This window comes from Python bivittatus, unplaced genomic scaffold (genome assembly GCF_059951505.1).
Source record: "Python bivittatus isolate LINGU-HERP-01145 unplaced genomic scaffold, Pbiv_v1 ctg000590_np1212, whole genome shotgun sequence".
Taxonomy (NCBI): Eukaryota; Metazoa; Chordata; class Lepidosauria; order Squamata; family Pythonidae; genus Python; species Python bivittatus.
The window spans coordinates 471666-493614 of NW_028277086.1; the positions used below are offsets into that span (position 1 = coordinate 471666).

The window sequence follows — 21949 nt, forward strand, 5'->3', positions numbered from 1 at the left end:
CTCCCTCCGGACCGGCGCCCGCCCCGCCCCGCCCCGCCCCGCCCGCGCGGGCAGCCCGCCGTCGGAGCTCGCCCAGGTGTGCCGCAGGGCTCCACCTCCCCACCTTTGCGGCAGCCTGAGCATTCCCGGGGGCGGGGGGCGGAGCCGGTTGCTTCCTCACCAGGCTACGGAGCGGACCCGGAGCGAAGCCCAGCTCCGCCTGCACGCCTCCGCTTTCCCGAGGCCGTGCCCCGGGAGGGGGCTGGACTACAACTCCCAGCATCCCTCGCCGCCAGCCCCGCGGCTGGGAGTCCCAGAAGAGGGGGTTCGGCCCCGCTGCCCCGCCCGCCGGCCGGGAAGCACAGCCCTGGCGTGGAGAAGTCAAGGCGCCCGAAGGACGCCCCGACGCGAATGTCAGGCCGCTGCTGCACGCGTTGCCTCGAGGCGGGAGGGGGTCCCCGCCGGCGGAGGCTGGGCGGTGGGTCTGGGCTGGCCAACGGGGCACCTGTGCCCCCCTCTGGGGTCAGCAGGAGACACGCACGGTGTGGGCAGCGCCCCTTGAGAGCCGCCCTCGGGCGGACTCGCGCTGGGCAAAGTCCTTCCCTTTCAGCCTGCCTGGCGTCTAGCTGGCTCCCTGGCAGTGCCGCGGGCTGCGCAGGTGGCGCTACGGGGAGAGGGGATAAGGTTGCCCAGTTCCCCCACTGGTGGGATTAATCCCTCGGGCATCTAGTCGCCCATTTGGAACCCGCGGGAGCGTCAGGGTGGCGGAGCAGGGAAGGTGCTGGATCCGGAGCGGGGAGACCCAGGCTCTGGTCCCCCCCCCCGGCCCCGGCGGCTTCCAGGAGCACTCCGGGCGGCCCTCCTCTGGGCCCAGAGCGCCTGGAAAGCGGCTTCGGGGGCGGCGGCGGCCCTCCCTGCGGTCCTTGAGCTTGGAGGTCCAGGTTGGGCTGGGCGGCCCCGGGTCTCCCTGCTCACGCCCGAGGCTGCACCGGGGAGGCTTTGAGAGGCGGAGAGAAGGGAGCCGGGCCACGGAGCTCGCAAGACCTCTCCGGGCTGCCTCCTCTCCGCCTCCCACAGCCCCCCCCCCGAGGGAGCGGGGCCTAGGGCTGAATGTAGGGCACTCGCGCCGGCTGGCTGAAGTTAATCTGTCCCCCGTTGGGCCTGGCAGATGATGGCTCTTCACTGCGGGCTGCATCAGTGGAAAACAAAATAAATTCCATTGGACTAACCACCGGTTACCTTCTTTCTACTGTCTGTGATCAGGCCAAAAGGATTATTTATCAAAGGCTGGAGGACGCAGAGTTATAAACCAAAATCGGGTCCATAATACTGAGCTTTGGAACACTCTATACTAGGACCGCCTGCAAACCACCGGAGCGCATTAAGCTCCTCCAGTCTGAGGATTTTTTTCCCCCGAGCCAGGCTTAGCATCTTACGCTCGGCCCTTTCAAGTGGCTGAGGATAACCAGATTCCTGAGGGTATGCACTCCTGCGACTGGAGAGTTTAAACTGTCCAGCATGTACTCCTCGACTGCAATTTTTATATAGATACAGTACTTGAGAATTTTATTTAGCACCTATCTTGCAGCAATTCTCATGGAGAACAGATGAAGTTTTAGTATAAAACTTCTTTTACCAGATGCTAAGCAAGATATGAGGGTAGCCACATGCTTTGCAATTGCAGCCAAATTGCAGCAACTGTTGAATTCATTGGACTAGTATCATCCTTACCTTTATTATTGTGCACTTTCCTGAATGGACTGTGGCACATTCGCCTTGTTTTTCTGTGCCACGGTTTCGGATGATTGTCTGATCTTTGATCATATAAATCAAATTAAACAGATCATAAAACAATCTGTGAATACCTTGAAAACTGTGCCGGGATTACTGGAGGGCAACGAGGGAGAGTCAAGAAGAATCTTAAACCTGATATTCTTCATCATTTGATGAGGGCACTTATCAAATGTGTGAATTGCAGGAAATTGGTGGGGTAGCTAATAATAATGCCTAGAGGGCAGACAATATTGATACGTTATGGGAAGGAGCTGAAGAGAACAGAGCGAAACCTACAAGGCAACAAAGGTGGTTCCTCCTGGAGGCAGGGAAGCCTGGGCCCACCACCCAAGCAGGTTCTCCTTCGCTGGGGCTGCTGCGTTCCGGAAGTCCACTGGAACGGCAGACGCTCTGGAGCAGAAGTCTCCAAAGTTGTTTGATTGCGCACTCTGATCAATAAAACATTTTTGAGCATGCACCCATAATGTACACGTGTTTATATATTAACAATTATATACAGCCAGTTACTCCTGAGGACAGGGCTGTGCCTGTCAGCTCGGCCACCTGTTTACTGGATCCAGGCTCCTCCTGGGTGGTTAAAGTGGCCAGGGAGGTGATCCATGGTTGGGTCCGGGCCACAGTGTCAGCCTCTTTGATGGAGGGAGTGGTGCCCCTAGCCTTGAAAGAGACGGCGTCGTGCCCCCTCTTCAAGAGGCTGTCCTTGGACTCAATGGTCTTCGATGACTGTCAACCAGCCTCCAACCTTCCCTTTCTCAGGAAGATTGTTGAGAAGCCGAGGAGAACCCTGGAGGAAAGAGATGATTGAGACCTGTTTCAGTTTGGATTTGGTACTGAGACAGCTTTGCTTGCACTTGCTGATGACCCGTGGTGGAGCCAGGATGGGGGTGGTGCATCCACCCTCGCCCGCCTCGATTTCTCAGTGGCTTTTGAACCGGCTTTGTGGGTTGGGGATTGGGGGCACCGTTTCATGGTGGTTCTCCTCCTTTCTCTGGGGCTGGTTCCAGGCGGTGCTGGTTGGGGGGAGAGATCGTTCCCCAGGCACCTCCCACGTGGGATGCCGCAGGGCTCTGCTCCCTCTCACCTCCGTTTCAGCACCTACGTGAAGCCACTGGGTCAAGTCATCCGCCAGTTTGGGTTTCGGAGTATTGATGATGGTGCGGGTACCTAGGGTTGCAGTCACCCGTCAACTGAAAACCCCAACCCACCCGGCAGGCAACAAAGCAGGAGACAGCCAAACAACCAGGGGTAATAGATGGGCACATGAAGCGCATGGGCAGGACAAGAATCAGACTTGACAATGACAAAAGTCCCAGCAGCCCAAGAAGAAGAAACAGGAGTCATCCACAACATACAGTGCAGGGACTGTAACAACCACCATGTAGGGCAGATGGGCAGACAGCTACTACAGCACAACCAGCACAAGTTATGAAAAGGATAACATTGCCATACATTGGAAACATCTCAGAAACCACCAACAGACGATTACAACCACATGGCATCTCCGTACCACACAAACCAACTAAAACCCTCCAAAACATCTTAACTAAGCCAAAAGACCCAGTGGCCCAAGAAGACAAAACAGGAGTCATCCACAACATACAGTGCAGGGACCATAACGGCCACTATGTAGGACAGACAGGCAGAAGACTGGCAGACGCATCCACGAACACCAACTAGCAGTCAGAAGACACGATGAAAACTCCTTAATCTCACAGCAGGTGGACAGGCTGAACCACAGTTTCAGCTGGGAAACTGTCAGCACCTTAGACCAAGCTAAATCCAAAAATGCGAGGGAATTCCTGGAAGCTTGGTGTTCAGACAAGGCGGCCCGTAGAGATAAACAGCATCTACACACTATTCAAAAGAGGCAATAGAAAAGAAAACAAAAGACCAGAACATCTCCTCACCAGCAATCATCACCCAGATAAGCAGAGATTAACGCCAAGATTACCACCAGATGTACAAGCAGTAAACAATACCCTGATCCAGGAACTACCAGAAGGATAAAAAAAAAGAGGAACAAAACAAACCCCCCACCCCCACCCCAATGCTGGCAGGGCGTGCCACTGTCTATAAACAGGAAGCAAGCCCCACTCCCTTCTAACCCTGAAAATATTACCTGGCCCGGTAACGAAAGTTTGCCAGAAAACAACCCAGCTCAGAGAACCCCAAGGATTCTGCAATCCCTTCTTCCCACACCCCAAAGGCTTGCTTTGCACACCCTCTGGATTGCCTGCACCCCCCTTTGGAGACTGCCAGAAGCACCTGGCCAGGTCCTCCAGTGCTGCAAATCCCCCCCAGGAACCTCCACGGGGGCCCCTTTCTGCCCGCAGGCAGGCATCAGTAACCATCACAACCCCTCAAAGAACAGGAGGAGCCGGGACCTTCGCAGTCACCATCCTCCCCGGTCTACCTTCCGGGAAAGGTGGCCAGGAAGGGCCGGGCATTTTGTGAAGCCACCCCCGACACGCCCGCAAACGTCCGTCCGGACTTTGGTCAGCTGCGGACAAGGTGGGCTGGGCTTGGGGGCGCAGCCGGGCCGGGAGTTGAGCTTGCCCGTCGGCCGCGGCGACTCGCGCGACCCTCTCCCGCGGGCTCCGCTGTTCTCCCCGCAGATAGTCCCGGGCGGGGGCGCGCGCGTTCCAGCGCCGCGGCAGCTCAGGTGCCGCCCCGCGTCCCCGGCAGCCGGCTGGCGCGCGAGGGCAAGAGGCGCGGCTGGTGCTGTCGCGTCGCCGAGTCCGCTCCCGCACAGCCGCCCAGTAGACGCGGAGCCCGCCAGCTGGCAGGCAGGCAGGCAGGCAGGTGAGCGAAGGCGAGGGGCGAGGGCGACGAGCCGCGGGGGCGCTGCGCCGGGCCCGGCCCGGCGAGCCGGAGCGGGGGACGCGGCTCGGCCTCGCTGCCTGTGCCGCAGAGCAGAGAGCCGCCCTCCGCCGGGATGCGAGCTTCGCGGGCGAGGGCCCGGTACCTTAGCGCGGCGGGCGCAGAAGGAGAAGCTGGCGCGGTCCCGTCCTGCCACCGCGCGCCTGCACTGCGGTCCGCCCGGCTTGCCTCCGCCCTGGACGCCCCAGCCCCGGCCGCTGCTGCGGCTGGTCCCTGTGCCGGAGCCCCGGGCGCCCGACTCTACGCCCGGGCAGCCTGTGGCAGGTGTCCCAGACTGAGGGCGAGGCGCAGCGCAGAGCTCCGCGCAGCTGGAGGCCTACGGCCCCTCTGGGGAAAGGGAGCCAACCCCCGCCAGCCCCTGCCCCGTTTCCTCTCCGCGCGCCGAGAGAGGTTGTCCTGAGCCTTGCTTCGCCGCAAGATGGACGCCCGCTGCCCCGCCTGTGGCGAAGAGACCCGGGAGGATGGGCCCCTGGGCGGAGGGAGGCCGAGGTCCCCATGGGCGGGGACGCCGCTGCTCCGCGGCCCCCATCCCCTGGCCGCCAGGCTGCTCGGCGGGGAAAAGCCCTGGCGGGCCGGGCCCGGCTCTCCGCGTAGCGCGGGTGTCGCGCCTAGAGAGAGGGTGGCTGCGCTTGCGCGAACACCTGCCTCTTCGTTGCATCCTTAATTATTCTCAAGCGAAGGCTTATCTGCTGACTATTTTTAAAAGCAACCCTGCAGTCGGACAGAAAGGCGTTCGGCCATCCGCGCGCACCCAGCCGGCTTTGGGTGAAGCAGCATCGGGCGGGGCAGGCCGGGCCGGGCCTGGGCCGGAGGGGACAGTCACTTCGTGGCGCTTCACTTTATTGGGTCAAATGTGGGGCTAGAGCTTGGAGGGGTGGGAGGCAGACGTCTGGAAAGAGGAGCTCATCCCTCCGCTTGAACATTGAACTGTGAATCCTTAAAGCTTCTGAGATTATGATCACTGGTTAATAGTTAAATTGGCCCGCATCTCTTCCAAGTTTAATATTATGCAGGATAACACTCAGCACTGACAAGGTTCATACGTGATGCTGAGACGTAAGGCGGTTGGTTGGTTAGTTTGTGAGATGCATGGATCTATGCAGTACGGCCAATTAAATAAGCCATGACTAAAACAAATTTGGCTAATGCCATCTCTGCCAGCGGGGAGTCTGCTTGTCTGAATCAGTGGTTTTCGAAAACTCAGATTCAAATTCCCATTGAGCCATGAAGTTCAATAGTGAATTTGGGCCACTTCTATCTCTCATCCTAACCTCCTGCGCACTGTTATTTTTATTGATTTTATTTATTTAAAAATATGTCTAGTCCACAAGTCTTGGTAGGTGCCAGCACCTGGCCAGCCTCACCTGGGCTGAGGAGCTAAGCCGGATTGGGTCTGGCTCTTGTGGAGTTGGAAAGACCTCAGTGCAGGGCCCACCGCAGCACCTCTGAGAGATGACCGTCCATCCTGTCTGAAGACCTCTTGTTCATCACGGGGCGGCTCTTTCCGCTGGGTGACAGCTTGGGCTGTAGATGTCTAGCCTGACCCTCTCCTTGGAATTTTAACCCACTGATTCCGCTCCTGCCCTCTGGGGCAATGGCGCATTGGCCCATTCCCTTTTCTATGAGACGGTTCTTTGGATACTTGAAGACTGCCGTTCTCTCCCTCCTTGTTTTTTTTTTTATAGGCTAAACATGTCCAGCTCCTTTTACCATTCCAAAGACAGCTTGGTTTCTAGGCCGCTCACCAGTTTGATACCCCTCCTCTGAACCCCCTCCAATCTGTCATGGTCTTTTTTGAATGGGGGCACCCAAAGCTGCACACAGGACTCCAAAGGGGGTCTGGCCAGGGCCGAAGAGAGTAAAACATTTATTCCCAGTCATCCTCGTCTCAAGGCTAAACGTTCCCGGCTCCTGTAATCGCTCCTCGCTGTCCTCTTGATCATCCTTGTTGCTCTTCTCTGAACTTCTTCCAATGTTCTTGAATCCTTCCTAACCGGGGCGCCCGGAGTTCAGCCCCGAACGCAAGGTGGGACCTGCCCAGTGCAGAATAAGAGGGCCTGTGGCTGCCCACGAGGTCCTTCTGTTTCTAGAGGGCAGCCTAAAAGGGCCTCTTCTTCGTTCGCAACGCCTTCGTAGGGCTGGCTCACATGGCTGGCTCTCAATTCGTATGCCACAGCCTTTTTCACAAATACTCTTATCTCCTTCTGTATTCACGCTTTTAATTTTCGTTTCCTGAATGAAGAATTTTAAATTTAATTTTCTTACTTTCAACCCATTTCTCCAGCCTATCTGGATTGTTTTGTATTTCTGTCTTCTAGGAAATTAGCTGTCCTGTGGGGGTAAAAGGCACCCCTCCCCACACACGTGGCCTGCATTCACTACCAAACCTATGAGATGCCCCCCCCCAATACACGTGAACCGCTGGAAGTGCCCTTGTAGGAAAACATTCATGGCAAGCCATGTTGCACTGACCCCGAGTGGCGGCGGGGGAAGAACCCGCCAGGTGCCAGCGCCCAGCGAGCCCCCTTGTTTCTGTTCACCAGCCGTATCTCGGAGACAGCGCGGCTGGCACCCTGATCCAGGAGGGAGGGAGGGAGGGAGGGAGGAATGGCGCGGAGGCCGCCCGGACGGGTCCGTTAAAGACATCCCAATGCCATGCTGTAATTCCCGCCATGTCTGCCTTTCTGTCTTGGCAGCGAGGCGGGCCAAGGCATGGAAGCTGCGGTGCTGCTTTCGCTCAGGGCTGCTCAGCGAGCTGCAGATGCTTTGCTGGGAGCCCGGGGCACGCTCTTCGGCGTTCGCGTGCTTCATAAACGTACGTGGCTTCTTCGGAGCGATTTGGCTGCTTTGGGCGAGCCAGGTTTCGGCCATGACAATCCAAATCTTTAATGGAAACATTGGAGAGGAGAGGACCTGGGACCAGTCCTGTGGAGTCCCACTCAATATCTCTCTCCAGTTTGATGGGGAAGAGGAAGAGGAAGAGGAGGAGGAGGAGGAGGAGGAGGAGGAGGAGGAGGAGGAAGAGGAAGAGGAAGAGGAAGAGGAAGAAGAAGAAGAAGAAGAAGAAGAAGAAGAAGAAGAAGAAGAAGAAGAAGAAGAAGAAGAAGAAGAAGAAGAAGAAGAAGAAGAATGCTTTCAGTACAAGTTTCCTGCCAGGGATGTACCCACTTAGCCCACACGTAACTCGCTTGCTTGCCAGCATGCCATGGGGTTCTTTGCCAAATGCTTTGCTCATCTGGGAATACTTTATCTACAGTGTTCCCACAAACTAGTAAGGAGCTCTGGTAAGATTTGTTCTTGACTGATTCATACTGGTTTATGGGTCAACTTCTTCGTCATCTGCTTGAGGAAGCGGGATGGTCCCTCTTCTCCTTTTCAAAGGGAAGGACCACGTTTCCCTTCCTCCAGTAGTTCAGGACTTTTCAGGGAAAAGGGAAGGCCCGGGCCAGCTGTCAGCTGATTGCCTGGGAGGCAGTCCACTCGGTCCTAGAGATTTGAATTCAGAGGGAAAAGGGATCCCTCTGCCTCTTTGTCCTGCTGGTGTAGGAGGCTGAACTCAGACAGGGACTGAGGTGCATAGAGCCGCTGGGTTACCGGTTCTCTTCTTTTCCTTTATTCTGAAGCCATTTTGCCTCCTTGGTTAACCTTCCGACAGCACCTTTACAGTTCCAGGCTACTGATCTGCCCTCTTCCCATTTCCTCTCGGTGTTCCTTTTCGCCTTCAGATTTTCATGAGGATTTTGTGCAGCCCCTTTGGGTGGCTCCTTCCTTCTCACTGGAATTGTCTTTGGTGGTGTTTTTAGCATTTCCTTCCTTAGGAGCTTCCTCCCCTCCTGAGGAGCCTTTCCCCTGCCATGGGACCCTTCTTCCCATGGCGCTGGATTCGTTAAATCGCTTCTTTGACATCCAGTATAAATCTGGATGGTTTTAGTTTCCCTCAAAGTCAAGAATTTCAGTGCTCCACAGTGACTTTCCCCCAGGGTCCTGATCCTTCCACTTCCTCAACTGAGTCTTCCCTGTGGATTGCCTAGAGCTTCCACATCCAGCTGTGAGGCCTTGAACCCTCGTGCCTGGCACTTCTTTGCCTTTGGGGTTGGCTTAGAGGCCCTCTTGTGTGATGTGCGTGGCCGCTGTGGGGACAGTGTTTTCCACCAGCAGGTGAACTGGCATGGTCCATGAGCCCTGGCACCTATGCTGGTGGAGCTGCCCTCTTGCTGTATAAACTCCTCTGTGGTCTTTCCCAGAACTCCAGCTTTGAGCTGTAGGTAGTATTTTATTAGATATGACAAAGACTCTCAGGATATCCTCATATAAAATGATTAAATAAGGGCCAGATGATATAACTGTTGGATGGATTCGTAACTGCCTGATGGCCCCCGGGTAGTTCTCATCAATGGCTCCAGCGTTGGGGAGCAGTCTCAAGGGAAGTGCCACGGGGCTGGGTCCTGGGCCTTGCGCTAGTCAACATTTTTATCGAAAGGCTTGGAGGAGGGGGTCGAGTGGTCACCTATCATGTCTGCAGAGGATACACAGCTGGGGGGTGGCGGCTGATACTTTGGAGGGTGGAGAGAAGAATCCAAAGGATCTCACTTGGAGGTCTTCAAACAGAAGCCAGATAAGAGGCCAGATAAGCCATCTCTCTGAAATGCTTGAGCACAGTGTTTCTCAACCTCAGCAATTTTAAGATGTGTGGACTTCAACTCCCATGCTGGCTGGGGAATTCTGGGAGCTGAAGTCCACACATCTCAAAGTTGCTAAGGTTAAGAAACACTGCTTTAGCAGATCCTGCAGTGAGCATGGGGGTGTACTGATGACCTCTGTAATCCCTTCCAACTTGGCGATTCCATGTCCTCCTCATCCTTACCATGCCTGAAATTAGTTTTAGGGTGCACCAAGCTCTTCTTCAGGCTGTCCATAAAGGCTGAAGGTGTGAGCTGGTTGGCTTTAGGGCATCTCCAGGCTGGAGTCCAGTTGAGCATTCCCACGGAATACATGGGTGGAAGGGGGAGCTTATTTGTGCCCGGGGTGACGGGGCAGTTTCAGCCAGGGAGTGAATTTAATTGAATTTGGGGTGGCTTAAATTCAGGCAGGGAGCAAAGTACGTTAGGAGAGAAAGAAGACATTCAATAAAAGAAGATGGGTGCCCTGGCATCCTGCCACTTTTGGTGCAGAGCTTTCAGACCTCCTGTATTACAGTCGTTTAACTCTCAAAAGTATACTTTTTGGTTCCCCGGATCAGAAACGAGGTCTGCCTGTGTGCAGGAGGCTTGAACTGTTGACCGAATTCGCCCATTTTCTTTCTTCCATCCATCCGAAATGGCCACCCCACTCACAGTGGCAACTCTGGGTGGCTGACACAGAATTACAGCCGATGCCAGTCAGACAAAGCAGCAACAACAACAAAAGCGATCTGGGTTTGCCCGATGCAGCGGGCCTTCCACTGAGCTGGTGGCTGGGTTTGCGCGATGGGTCCCCTAACCTGTCCTGGAGCTTCCTGGTGGTCCAAATGGTGCTGCCAGTCTCTAACGGATCTGATTAATTGCCAGTCGGCATCCGAGCCAAATGGGGGCTCCTTTAAAGGGGGGCAGGGAGATGGCAGTTGGAGATTGACCGGGGCTCTAGCAACTCCCTTTCCAGATCAAGGGACGACAGAATAATCTTAGCCAGTAGCATGTATAAATCCGGGGGGGGGGGGGGGAATGGCAAAGGGAGAGGAGAAGAACATGCTGAGGGAAGAGACCATCGCAACGGCTTTGGGGAGTGGCTGTTCACAGCACAGGCTGGGCTTATCTCAGAAGGCGCTGGGCTTATTTTAGAACGGCTCTAGGCAGCGAAGCTTCCAGAGGTTTCTCTGGCCATCTGCGCCTCTTGCTGCCCTCCTCTCCCCTTTAAGCTGCTTGGCTTTGGGCGGTCAGTACAGTGACCTACTTACAGGGGAGCCTCAGGTGGCAGCCGCTGCTCGCTCCAGCTGGTGTCTGGAGAGTGGGGAGCGGCGGTGCCAGGCGTCTCTTGGAACCGGGATCGGCAGCTGCCCTGGCGAGTTTGGCAAGGCTCCCTTGCGGGCTGGGGGCTGGGGGAGGCCAGGGGGCCATGCGTCTCTTGAGGGCCCCTTACGCCCTTTTCCGGTTAGGTGGGCCCAGACTTTGGGGCTGGCTGGGGCCTCGCCCCTCACCACAGTCCATCTGGGCTGCACGTGGAGCACGGTTCTTGCCAGACCATTCTCTGTGGGCGAGGCAAGAGGGTCTTCTCAGCCCTGACAACGGAGCCGGGGAGAAGAAAGGAATTTGTGGGGTTTTGCCACCACGGCTGGGCCAGGCACAGGAGTGTCAGCTGCACTTGTGGGGTTGAAGCCCATCACCCACCCACCTGCGTGCCAAGGCCAGGAGCAGGTTGAGGCAGCAATCACACACCCATGGCATGGGGGGGGCAGAACTTGATCTCCCCAGTGCACCATTGGCAGAGTGCAGTTTTGCAACCCATATGCTTCTGGGGGCTACAGGCGTTCGATGCAAGGCCTCGCCAACAAGCTTTGTCCATCGCTACAATTTTGGCTTTGCTCAAGTCTGGTCTGGAATGGCCTAGCATGCAGGTTTTCCTTGGTGCCCTGCACTGGACTTTGCATCCGTGAGGAGCTTGTAGGGTGGCGGACTGGATCCATGCTGTACATGTGCCCAAGCATCTCTGTCGTTTCAGGATGTCACTGGCTATTGTTGGCTTACAGGATCTATCAGTGTGATGCGGAGGATCCTGTGGAGGCGGCACATGGGAGTCTCTCCAGGTCTGGGATCTCTGCTGTAGGAGCATCCGTGATTCAGCCCCATCGTAGCCCTGCCAGTATCAGCGACCAAAACATTTGCCTTTCAGCGCACATGGGAATGTGAGGCTTCAGTCCCAAGTGCCAGACAAGCGAACCAAACGCCGCGGTAGTGGCACCAATTGGGTGTTTGGCTTCATCTGTGGTGGCAGCTGCCTTTTCCTGTGCTGCGGAGCTGCGGGATGGGAACTCTTCCCGTGCTGATGAGCCTCCACCCTGGTGGGCCGCGGTCTAATCATCTGGCGTCCTGACGGCTGAAATGGTCCGCTTTCATTCTATTTTGATCTTGTGGTAATTGCCCTCCTTTCCGGTGTATGACCACTGCTGACCCTTGGTGGTCGGCACGTTCGCTTTTTCCAACCTGGTGACCGTCCAGATGGCCTCGCTGCATCCCTGGCGCCGCAGAGGCAATCAGGCGCTTCTTTTCACCACTGGCAAAAATTGCAGGGCTTCCGCATAATAGAGGAGGGTGGTAGTGAACTGACCCTGGCCAAATTCAATGGCATGCCTGTTTGTGATGGCATCTAGTGTAGTATTGAATAGCAGCGGGGACAGGACAGATCCTGGCGTAACCCAGGACAAACCGGGAAGCCTCGGAAGTCCAGACCCAGCCGATTAGCAGGTGCCGCCGCAGCAAAAGCCATCCCCCCCGGGCCGGGCCCCAACTATCCAGACCCTCTTTGCCCCCTCCAAGTGCCTCAGAATCTCTGCATCGGGATGGCTGAAGTTGTGGGGTGGTTCTTGCTGGTTATCTGCTAGGTGGGGCTCTTCCTCCTTCTCCTGGCCCAAACTTTCAGTGCTGGAATGCATAAAGGCACCACAAGCGTTGTGAATGTTGTCACTGGTGCTATGCGTACAATGTTGCACAGAGTGCACAGCGTCTGGTGCTCTTGGCGGGGGGGGGACTGGCTTTGTTGCCATTTCAGATGATAGTGGATGGCACGGCGGGGTGGTTGGTGTGGGGGCATTTCCTCCTTTGGTTGGCATTCATTTGATATCCAGGCCTGGGGCATTTACAAGGGGCAGGGAAAGAGACTTTGCACATTTCGGGATGGGTCGTGAAGAGCAGGCCGGCTGGTCGAGACCGGGAGAGTCTGTGGTGGGAGAGTCGGTTTTGCAGGTCAGTGATGGTCAGACCCACCATCTGCTCTGTGACCCATACCTGTCTGAAGGAGACCCTGAATTGGTGAGGTGTCGTGAGGCACCCCTTCCGTTGGGTGAGTGGATGCTTTGGAAGGGGTGGGAACGTGCTGTTTCCAAAGACTGGCCCAGTTTCGGCCACAAAGGGGAACAGGGGCCGGCCATTGTACTGTAGCTCTCCCAGCTCGGATTCCCACCCTGCCGATCTGCTCTGACCCCAGCATTCGGGTCTCCTGCCGGGAAGATGATACCCTGGCGGGGCAGGCGGTCCCAGGCGGCCTGGAGCGGGGGAGAATTCCTCCTTTGCTTCCCCGCAGCCCACTTCTGCTGGCGGAACAAGGACCAAGCGCATTTGCGGAGCGTCCCGGCACTTCGGCTCGGAATAGGAGCATCGCAGCGTCCGGAAGGTTGATTGGCGCTCCCGTTCACAGAAGGCCCCTACCGAGGGAGTTTGAGCTGAGCCCCGGCCTCGGTTATCCCCCGCCCCCCGCTTCGCGCGAACCCACGGGTGGAGCAGCAGCTCCGCGGCTCGTAGGGAGTCGTGCGTCGTCATACGACCCCTCCCCTCCCCCTCCTCTCCTCTCCGCAGGTGCGCAGTCCTCCCCTTTCGCCTGGTTCGGAACCGGCTTCTAGGTGGGTTACCATCTAGAAGGGGAGGCGGAGCGGCGCTGAGGGGAGCTTAGCTGCTGACGTCACAGTTCCTCCCCCTTCCTCGCCTGGCCTGGGAGGGCCGAAGCCGCCACCGCCGCCGCGCACCGCTGAGCGCTGCGGGGTCCGGGAGGCGACGGTGAGTCAGCAGCCCCGGGAAGAGCGGCAGGGGCCCGGAGCCCGGTCGTCTCGCAGCCAGGTGCGCGGCGGGAGGCGGCCAGGTAGGAAGGGCCGGGGCGCTTCCGCGGGAACCGGCTGGGCCGGGGCGGCGGGCGGCGCTGCGCCCCGGAGCTCCTGTCCTCGCGCGGGCGGGCGGCTGCCTGGCGCTCGCCCGCTGGCTCGCTTTCCAAACACCCGAAAATCCTGCCTGCTTTGCCCTCGGGGCAGCCGGCCCATCCGGGGCACGCCTGGCGCGGATCCCCCCGGGGAGGGCGCCCGTGGGCGGCTGGAAGCCGGCCGAGCGGAGGCCTCGGCGTTGCCCGGGCAGAGAGGGGCCCTCCCTCTGCATGGCTCGGGGGAGGGAGGGAGAGGAGGGGCTCCTGCGGAGGAGACTCGCCCCGCACCCTGCGGAGGAGCCCTCCGTGTGCGCGGCCGGCCTGGCTGCGGCGGCGTCGGTCTTCCGCCGCATCCATGGGAGCAGCCAGCCGGCCTCCCCGGCTCTGCCAAGGGCGCTGGGCTGCTTCCCCCTCCCCGCTGTTTGGCGGCGGCGCGCGGGCTGATGAGCCTGGGGCACTGCCAGTCCCTCCACTCGCTTTGCGCATTTGGCAGTGACGCGGGGCGGGAGCCGGTGCCAGCGCACGGCTGGGTCACCTGTCCATCCTCCTCGTCGCCGCCGTCGTCTCTGCCGGCCGGGTTTCCTGCGGCAGCTGGCCTTCAGGGCCGCCCCCCTTTCCAGAGCCAAGCTTAGAGCCCCGGCTCCGTCCCCCTCCCCGGATCTGGGGAGCAGCGGGGCTTGCAGGCGCAGATCCCGGCGGGGAGCGGCGGGTTCAGAGCCCTAACTGGGGCCCTGGCTAGTTGGCAGCAGACTGAGATGCCATCCCCAGATCCCCGTTTTCTTGCTGCGAGCACAACAGTTGCGTTTGCTGCTGACGGGAGGGCCCTGCGCGCTCGCTGGAAACGGGAGGCCGAGGAATCCCGTCTTCGCAGGCAGGCCAGGCCCAGCTGCCCCAGGGCCCTGTCGCGCTTCCATACAGCTTTAAAACCGGCTCTTGTGGCAGGGCAGGGCAGGGCAGGGCACGAGCCCCCCTCCGGGAGTGGGCTTCTGTGCTGTGACTCTGGCAGGATGTCGCCCCCCTGCCCCGGTGTCCTGATTGCTCCTTCTGCTTCTCTGTTTCCTGTTTTGCTGGTTTTAATCTGGGTGGTCTCTGGCATGGTGGCAGCACACAGGCGCCGAAATACTTGCCCACGCTGGCTCTGGGTTAGGTCTGCAGAGGCAGGGGTCTGCATCAGGTTCCCCTCCGCCTTGGGGTGCGGGGGGGGGGCTTTCCTGACTGGGCCCTGAGCAAGGAAAGCTGGACTGAGGTGGCGAGGAGGGTCTTGCCCCGCCGCTGAAAGGTTGGGGGTTGGGGTTATTTTGGAGCAGGAGTTTGTAAACTGCCCAGAGTCGCTGGGAGTTGGGCAGCATATAAATTCAATAAAGCAAATAATTGAATAAAGGAACCAGGGTCTCCTGAAGTTGCTGAAATGTTGTACATTTCAGTTTATCTTTTTGAGTTTCTATAACTTTGTTAGATACCCGATTGCATACCATCTCAGAACATCCACGTTAAAAGGTAGCACAGTTTTTAAAAGGGATAAGCCCATCCGCTTGGCAGACCTCCCCATGTGGTTTCAGCTCATCTCACTCGTGAGATGGGAAAGCTTCTGGGCCTGGAGGGACCCCCTGCTGATTCCCTTGCAATGGCTTGTCCCTGCTTGGGAGAGGAGGGGGCTTGTGGGGCCAGGGGTCCCCTGACAGGTCGGGGGGGCTGGGGCACACAGATGGAGGGCTTGCAAATGGGAGAAGGGAGCCCCTCCTTCCTGTCGGGTCCCGCTTGAGTCCCTCTTCTGCGAAGTACGTCCTTAGGGCCCCAGGAAGGCAGGAGTTGGTGCATGGCTCCTCAGAGAGCAAACTGTCCCTTTTGAGTTGCCCTGGAGCACAGCTGGCTGCAAGGGTCCTTAAGCAGCCTGATCTCTTGCTGGTCCAAAGGCTGCGAGGGGATGGCCTTGCTGAATTGTGCCTTAGTACCAGGGCGGCTGCCAGGACAGCCCTCCTCTGGGGTGTCACATGCTGATCATCTGACCACGCGGTGCTCCTTTGGACCCTCTTCTGCTTCCTCTGGGACTGGAGTCCCTTTCCGCCCCCAAGCAAAGGGGCAGATAGGAAGCCCGTCCAAAGGGAATAACGGTGGTTCACTGGGTGCTATGACAACGGAGCCCATAATAGAACACGGTCGTGGCGACGGTGGAGAGCTGCTCTGCCAGGCAGGGGGCACCAGAGGGTGGGTCTGGTCTGGTCTGGCCTGGCCTGGTCTGGCCAGGCTGTCTGAATGTGCCCCGTGGCCTGAAGGTGGGCTTGGCTGGGGTGCTCTGGGGAAGAAGGGGAGCCGGCCAAGAGCAACGTGGGGCTGGGGCTGGGGCTGGTTTCCTGCGCAGTTGCAATGGGCCCGGAGTCTGGGATGGGCTGGGAAGGCTCCTGGGGGGCGTTTGTGTAAAGGGACGGGGTAGGGCTAATCGGAACCCTTCCAGGGGCCCTTCTCCTTGGCACCGTGCCCCACGAGCCCTTGGCAGGTCGGTCTGAGAGCTGCTGCGGCTCTTCCAGGAAAGAAAAGCGAGCTGGCCCTGCCCAGCCTGGGGTTCAGAACAGCAGAGAAGGTGCCAGCGGCCCAGAGAGGGCTTGTGCACAGCACCAGGCTTTGGGTGAGCCGTGAAGGCCGAGCCTGGAGGAGACGGGCACGCGGAGGAGGTGGCTCCGCCTGCAGCGATCGCAGTTTCAGCAGAGGCAGCCAAGGGCTGCCGGGAGAGGTTCTGCTCCTGGGCAGGCCTTTCCTTCCAAGGGCCGGACCTGGCAGCCTGGCACTCTTGTGCCCTTTGGGGCTTTGCCCCACCTCCTCGTGGGCTTGGACCCCCTCAGAGTCAGGGGCCAGGTTCACCCCTCTGACGAAGCAGGGGCGCAGCTCCTCCTGAAGGTGTCTGTTTTGCAGAGCAGCTCCTTCCAACCCGTCCCGGTCCAGGAGCCAGAGCAGGCCGTCAGGAGGCCCCAGAGGCCCCCAGGGAAGGTGCCCACCGAGCGGCAGCAGTGCACGAGGCCGTTCCCTGCCCTTGCTTTTCAGCTCAGCCGCGGCAGCTCCTGGCTGATCTCAAAGAAAGCAGAGCAGGGCTAGATCTGGTTGGTCCCCCAATGGGAGACCACTGGCGGTCCCAGAGCCATGAAGTCCAAAAAGGGCCGCGCGCTTACTCCGGCAAAGGAAGGGTCAGCCAGTTCGGTGTTGCTGCCCTTGATACGCCGGTGTAATAGCCTCCAGCTCAGCCTGAGAGGGACTTTACCATTAGCCTAGGAGGTAGCAGCGCCAAACCGACTTTGGCTGCTCAGGTGGGACTTGTTTAGTCCTTGGATGGGAGACCACCAGGGGATCCATGCACTGTAGACCGGATGGGGAAGTCAGAGTATATCTCCAAAGAAGCTTCCCTCTTCCAGCTGGTAACGTAGGAGATGTTGCTCTTGGAGGGAGGGAACTGCTGAAACCTTGTGACCCTCGATCGAAAGCTCCTGCGACTGCAGGCTAAAACGGCAACAGCCAAGTTGCCCACCTGGGAATCTGCCAATCCTGGCTAATCTTGAAAAGCTAAACTTGGGGACCCCCAGAAAATCCCAGGGCTGTCAGCTAGAAGGCAGGATAAAAGCCAGGTCCCAAGGGCGTCCCAGGGTACTTCTTGGGAATAGATAAATGGAGAAGAGCGTGAAAATGTGTGTCTGTGTGCATGCAGAGAAATAGGTATAGATAACTATCTGCTTCTCACAGAGCTGTAAGTAAGTTGATTAGTTAATCCCTTGTGGCCCTAAAAGGCTTAATGCTGTAACTTACAATTTCTTGTTGAATTGCTTTGGCCATCTCAACTGCTCCATCTAAAAGTTTTCTTTAAGAGCGCCGGCTGATGCTGCTCTCTTGGTCCGCATTTTTAATATTAGCGGAGGTAGGAGGTGGGAGAGGTTTGTGAGGGGAACTCCCCACTGATCTGAGCAGACAGGACCCGGGGGTGGGGGGTGCTCAAACACCTCCGCCCAGCAGCGTCTTGAAACAAGCTGCGGGGAGCGAGGGGCTGCTCTGAAGGCCCTGGCGGGACACGGGCCCTCGCCAGGGGATGCCTACGGATGCCCCCAGCAGAGGTGGAGGAGGGTCCCCGGGCCGCCAAGCCCCTCCCCTCTCTGCGAGAGTTCGCTGGGCAGTAGGGCCACGGGTAAGAGGGCGTTTGTGGGATGGTGGCATGAGAGCAGTCTGCCAAGCCCCATGGGCCCCCCACCCCGGCAGAGGGGGGCTGGGGATCCTCCGGGGTCTAGGGCTGTGCCTAACCAAAGAAGCGGGATTCTCACCTGGGCTCCTTCGGGCATCTTGGGAATGTCGTGCGGACGTCCGCCCGATTGCTCAGTGAACCCGTTAAGCGGGGGCCCTGGCCCTGGCCCTGGCCCTGCCCCCCCCTCCGGAGCCGGGGGGGCTGTGCAGGACAAGGAAGGACCGTTGGGAGTTCTGGCTCTGCTGCCGTTGCCTTCTCACCTGCTCCCCTCCTCCCTGCAGCTCCCGGCCTCAGCCATGTCGCACGAGAAGAGCTTCCTGGTGTCGGGGGACACTTATCCCGGCCCGCAGCCCCCCGTCCCCCCTGGCTACGTACAGCCTCCGTATCCTGTGGCTCCCCACCCGCCAGGACAGTTCCAGCCTGGGGTCTATGGCCAGCCGGGCTACCCCCAGAGCCCCTACCCAGTTTCGCCCTACCCCCAGGCCGGACCCTACGCACACGGGCCTTATCCGCAAGCACCGTACCCTCAAGGGCCGTACCCACAGGGTCCCTATGCGCAGCCGCATCCTGGAGCACCTGCGAGCCAGCCGGGTAAGTTGTGCCCTGAGGGGCAAAGGGAAGGGACGAATTTCCTTGGCACACGGCTGTCCTCGAGGCCTCTGCAGGCTCTGCTCTCCCTTTCTGGGCCATGAGGAGAGTCCTGGAGGCGTCCCCCGCCCATGAGCAGCTTCTCTGGGCTGCTCAGCGCGCTCCTCCTGACCCCAAGGCGGAGGGGGCACCCTCTCCGGTTGGGAACCTTGTGCCCACCTGCACCAGCCCTGTTCTCCTGGGGTGACAGGATATCCGGTGGTTGCATGGGGAACCTTGCTCAGTCTGAACGCACTGGTGCTTCTGCACAGGGCCAATGCACGGCAACTACCATGAGGACGGACCGCCTTCCTACTACGACAACCAGGATTTCACCCCCACCAGCTGGGATGACAAGAACATCCGGCAGGCTTTCATTCGCAAGGTCAGCAGGAGGGTCGCTATAGGGGTGGTTGGGTTGCGCCAGAGCTGTGGCCAGCATGTTCCTGGTTTGTGTGAGAGATTCCCCTTTTGGCTGCTACCACCGTCTCCAGGGCCAGGCAGCCAGTGGTCAGAAACCTCTCTGGCAAGAGCCCCGTGTCCCTTCCTTAGAGGTCCTACAGGAGGGGAAACTCAACTGAGCCATGGGCGGCCAAAGACTCCCTTGGAAGCACTCCTTGTCCGCTCCTTGCAAGAAGGGAGTGGTCCCTTGGCCAGAGGAGGAGCAGGAGACCCTACCTGCGCACCAAAAGGACCTTCTGGTCTCCTCTTGTAGAAGGTGCCCTACTTGCTCCAGAAGGACACGGTGTAGAGGAGAGAATCTCCAGAACTTCCCCAGGACAGGGGGAGGCAGGATCTCCATGCACAGAGCATCTTGGGGGAACAGTGTCCATTGGTGGGCTAACCGCTTCCCACCACCCTCTTTGTAGGGAAGGGCCGGGCAGACGCTCAGGTGGACCTGAGCTAGATGGCGTCCTCCTTGCGTCCCTGCGGCTTGGCTCACGTGGAAGAGAGAGAAAAGCCAGGGGCAGCGGAGAGAGCCTACCTGGTCTGCCCCCCTTCCTTACTCGGCTGGATCCTTCCCTCACTGGGTGCCCCAGGCGGCTGCCCCGCAGGAGCCGTTCCCACCGTCGGTGATGAGGCTGAGCCACTGCACTTGCGCCCACAGGTCTTTCTGGTGCTGACCGTCCAGCTCTCCGTGACCTTCTCCTTTGTGGCCATCTTCACCTTTGTGAAGGACGTGAAGGGCTTTGTGCACAGGAACGTCTGGACCTACTACATCTCCTATGCGGTTTTCTTCATCTCCCTTATTGTGCTCAGCTGCTGTGGGGAGTTCCGGCGCAAGCACCCGTGGAACCTCGTGGCCCTGGTAGGGGAAGGCCAGTGGCTGCAGACCACGAGGGCTTGAGGGGTCTGCCTGGCTCTCAGGAGAGGCCCGCCAAGCAGCAAGGGCCCTTCCAAGCCTGGGCTGAGGCACTAACGCTCTCCTTTCCTCTCACAGTCCATCCTGACCGTGAGTCTCTCCTACATGGTGGGCATGATCGCCAGTTTCTATAATACGGATGCTGTCATCATGGCCGTGGGTATCACGACCGCCGTTTGCTTCACCGTCGTCATCTTCTCTTTGCAGGTGGGGTCCCTCTCCTTCCACTGGTATGGGGGAATTGGGCCACATGGCATCCAGATGTAAGGCGGGGGGCACGCTCCCATGCTTACAAGGGGGCCGGGGAGCGCTCAGTTGCCTTGGGGCCCCAGGACTTCCCGTGCCCATTGGCAGTTGCTCCTCTGGGGGACTGCTGAGAACGAAGAGCCCAAGGGCGAGATTCTGAGTGAAGCCACCATACCTGTGCCAGATGGGTACAGAAGCCGGTCCCCCCATTCTTGGATTGGTCGCCCGCTCAGCCCCCGAGAGCAGCGCTTCTGCAACCTGCAGCACGCAACCCAGCTTGGCCTCGCCAACCTAAGGGCAGAGCCACTGAGAGGCGAAAACCTGGGGGTGGGGGGGCAGGCTAGGAAAGCAGCCTGGCTGTCGGACCCCTTGAACTTGGCCTGTGGCCCCCTCCCCTCCCCTCCCGCAGACCAGGTACGACTTCACCTCCTGCCGTGGCGTGCTGATTGTCTGCCTGATGGTCCTGTTCATCTTCGCCATCCTTTGCATCTTCATCAGAAACCACATCCTAGAGATCGTCTACGCCTCCCTCGGGGCCCTGCTCTTCACCTGCGTAAGTACTGGGGCGCTGTGGGAGGCGTGGGCGCCAGGCTGGGCCTCTTCCCTTGCAGAGCAGAGGCTACCATGGGGCCCCCTCTCTGGGGGACAAAGGCCTGGGGCTGGCGGGGCCCCTCCGAGTCTGCTTCTGGAAGGAGTCCCTGGAGCTGCTGGGAACTAGTGCCCCAACTTCTTTATTGCAGTTCTTGGCTGTGGACACCCAGTTGATCCTTGGGAACAAGCAGCTGGCCATCAGCCAGGAGGAATACATCTTTGCGGCCCTGAACCTCTACACGGACATTATTAACATCTTCCTGTACATCTTGGCCATCATTGGCCGTGCCAAGGACTAGGCCCCCTCCGGCCCCTTTCCCTCCTCATGGTCCCCTCCCCACCTCTCCTCCTGGGAGTCCCCTCCCCTCCCCTCCCCAGTTTTGCCCTTTTCCCCCCTTTGGGCTTGGTTGGTGCTCTGGGGCTGGGGTCCTGATGCTCCCCGGGAAGGCGGCATGCCAAGGGGGCCGGCGGTGGGCACGCGTCTCCGGTCTGGCTCGCCTTCCCTTGAGGGGTGAGGGAGAAAGGAATGGGATTCTCCCCCTGTGTCTCTTGGGCGACCCCCAGTTGGGGAAGGGGTGTAAATATGCTGCTGCTCTCGTCCTTTGCATTTTGCTCTAGAAAAGTCTTTTATTTTGGAAGATGTCCTCCTCGTGGCCTGCTATCCCACCCTTCCTCAGGCCCAGGAGACCCTTCCTCCCCCTCGTTTGCTGGGCATGATCTTCCCCACCGGCTCCACCTTGCCTTCCTGGGTCCTGGGCAGAGGGTTTCACCCTGGGGGAGGGCGGGGGGCGTTGGGGGCTGAAGTCTTGCTCAGCCTTCCCAGTGCGCAGTGCAAAGTCTCTCTCTTGGTGCCACCACGTCGGGGTCTTTTTTTACCAGGATGTTGATGTTTCTTGGGGACGCTTTCCCCTCTCTTCCTCTCCCCCCCCACACGTGGCTGGCTTTGGGGGGCTTGAAATGCTGCATGCTGAGCCGTTCCCACCCTGCCCCCTAGGCCAGCCTCTGCACTAAGCTGTACAAATAGCAATCTAATAAAAGTCAGAGTATGCCCACAGCAGAGTCTTCGTTTGTCTGCCTCAGGGCAAAAAGGAGAGGAAAGGGCTTTTCCGGGGCTGGGGGCAGCCTGTCCTTGGGGTGCTGCTCCTCCCTTGCGCCTGGCTTGAGGGACAGGGAAAGAAAGGTTGGCAGAGATGGCCCAGGCTGTGGGACATGCCTGTGCCCAGAATTGAGGCTCTGCAGGTACTCCTTCCTTGAAGGCGCTTCTCTCATGTCTCCTGTAGGATCGGGGAGGTCGTAGCAAAGAACGGTTTAAATGCACTCTGAAAGCAACACTGCGAAGTGGAAGCCCAGCAAACAGACAACAAGGCAGCCTTTGG

The 21949-nt window shown here is 58.8% G+C and overlaps 1 protein-coding gene and 1 long non-coding RNA gene across 5 annotated transcripts; one reads left to right on the top strand and one right to left on the bottom strand.

Moving 5' to 3' along the window:
* Positions 1-2234: 2234 nt before the first annotated feature.
* On the bottom strand, positions 2235-3796 carry LOC112542730 (uncharacterized). The gene is made up of 2 exons (XR_003086349.2): positions 2855-3796; positions 2235-2557 (listed from the first exon to the last, which is right to left on the bottom strand). It is a non-coding gene; the product is annotated as an uncharacterized LOC112542730 (long non-coding RNA).
* Positions 3797-4298: 502 nt separating this feature from the next.
* On the top strand, positions 4299-21627 carry GRINA (glutamate ionotropic receptor NMDA type subunit associated protein 1). 4 transcript variants are annotated; one of them, XM_088148750.1, is made up of 7 exons: positions 4299-4575; positions 18028-18337; positions 18646-18758; positions 19482-19682; positions 19815-19943; positions 20392-20535; positions 20723-21627. In XM_088148750.1, exons 2-7 carry the CDS (start codon positions 18043-18045, stop codon positions 20870-20872), a joined length of 1032 nt encoding a protein of 343 aa, XP_088004876.1. In that variant the 5' UTR covers positions 4299-4575; positions 18028-18042; the 3' UTR covers positions 20873-21627. The 4 variants fall into 4 exon arrangements, with proteins under 4 accessions (XP_088004876.1, XP_088004875.1, XP_088004877.1 ...); XM_088148749.1 differs by lacking the exon at positions 4299-4575 and adding an exon at positions 13242-13394; XM_088148751.1 differs by lacking the exon at positions 4299-4575 and adding an exon at positions 13316-13454.
* Positions 21628-21949: the final 322 nt, after the last annotated feature.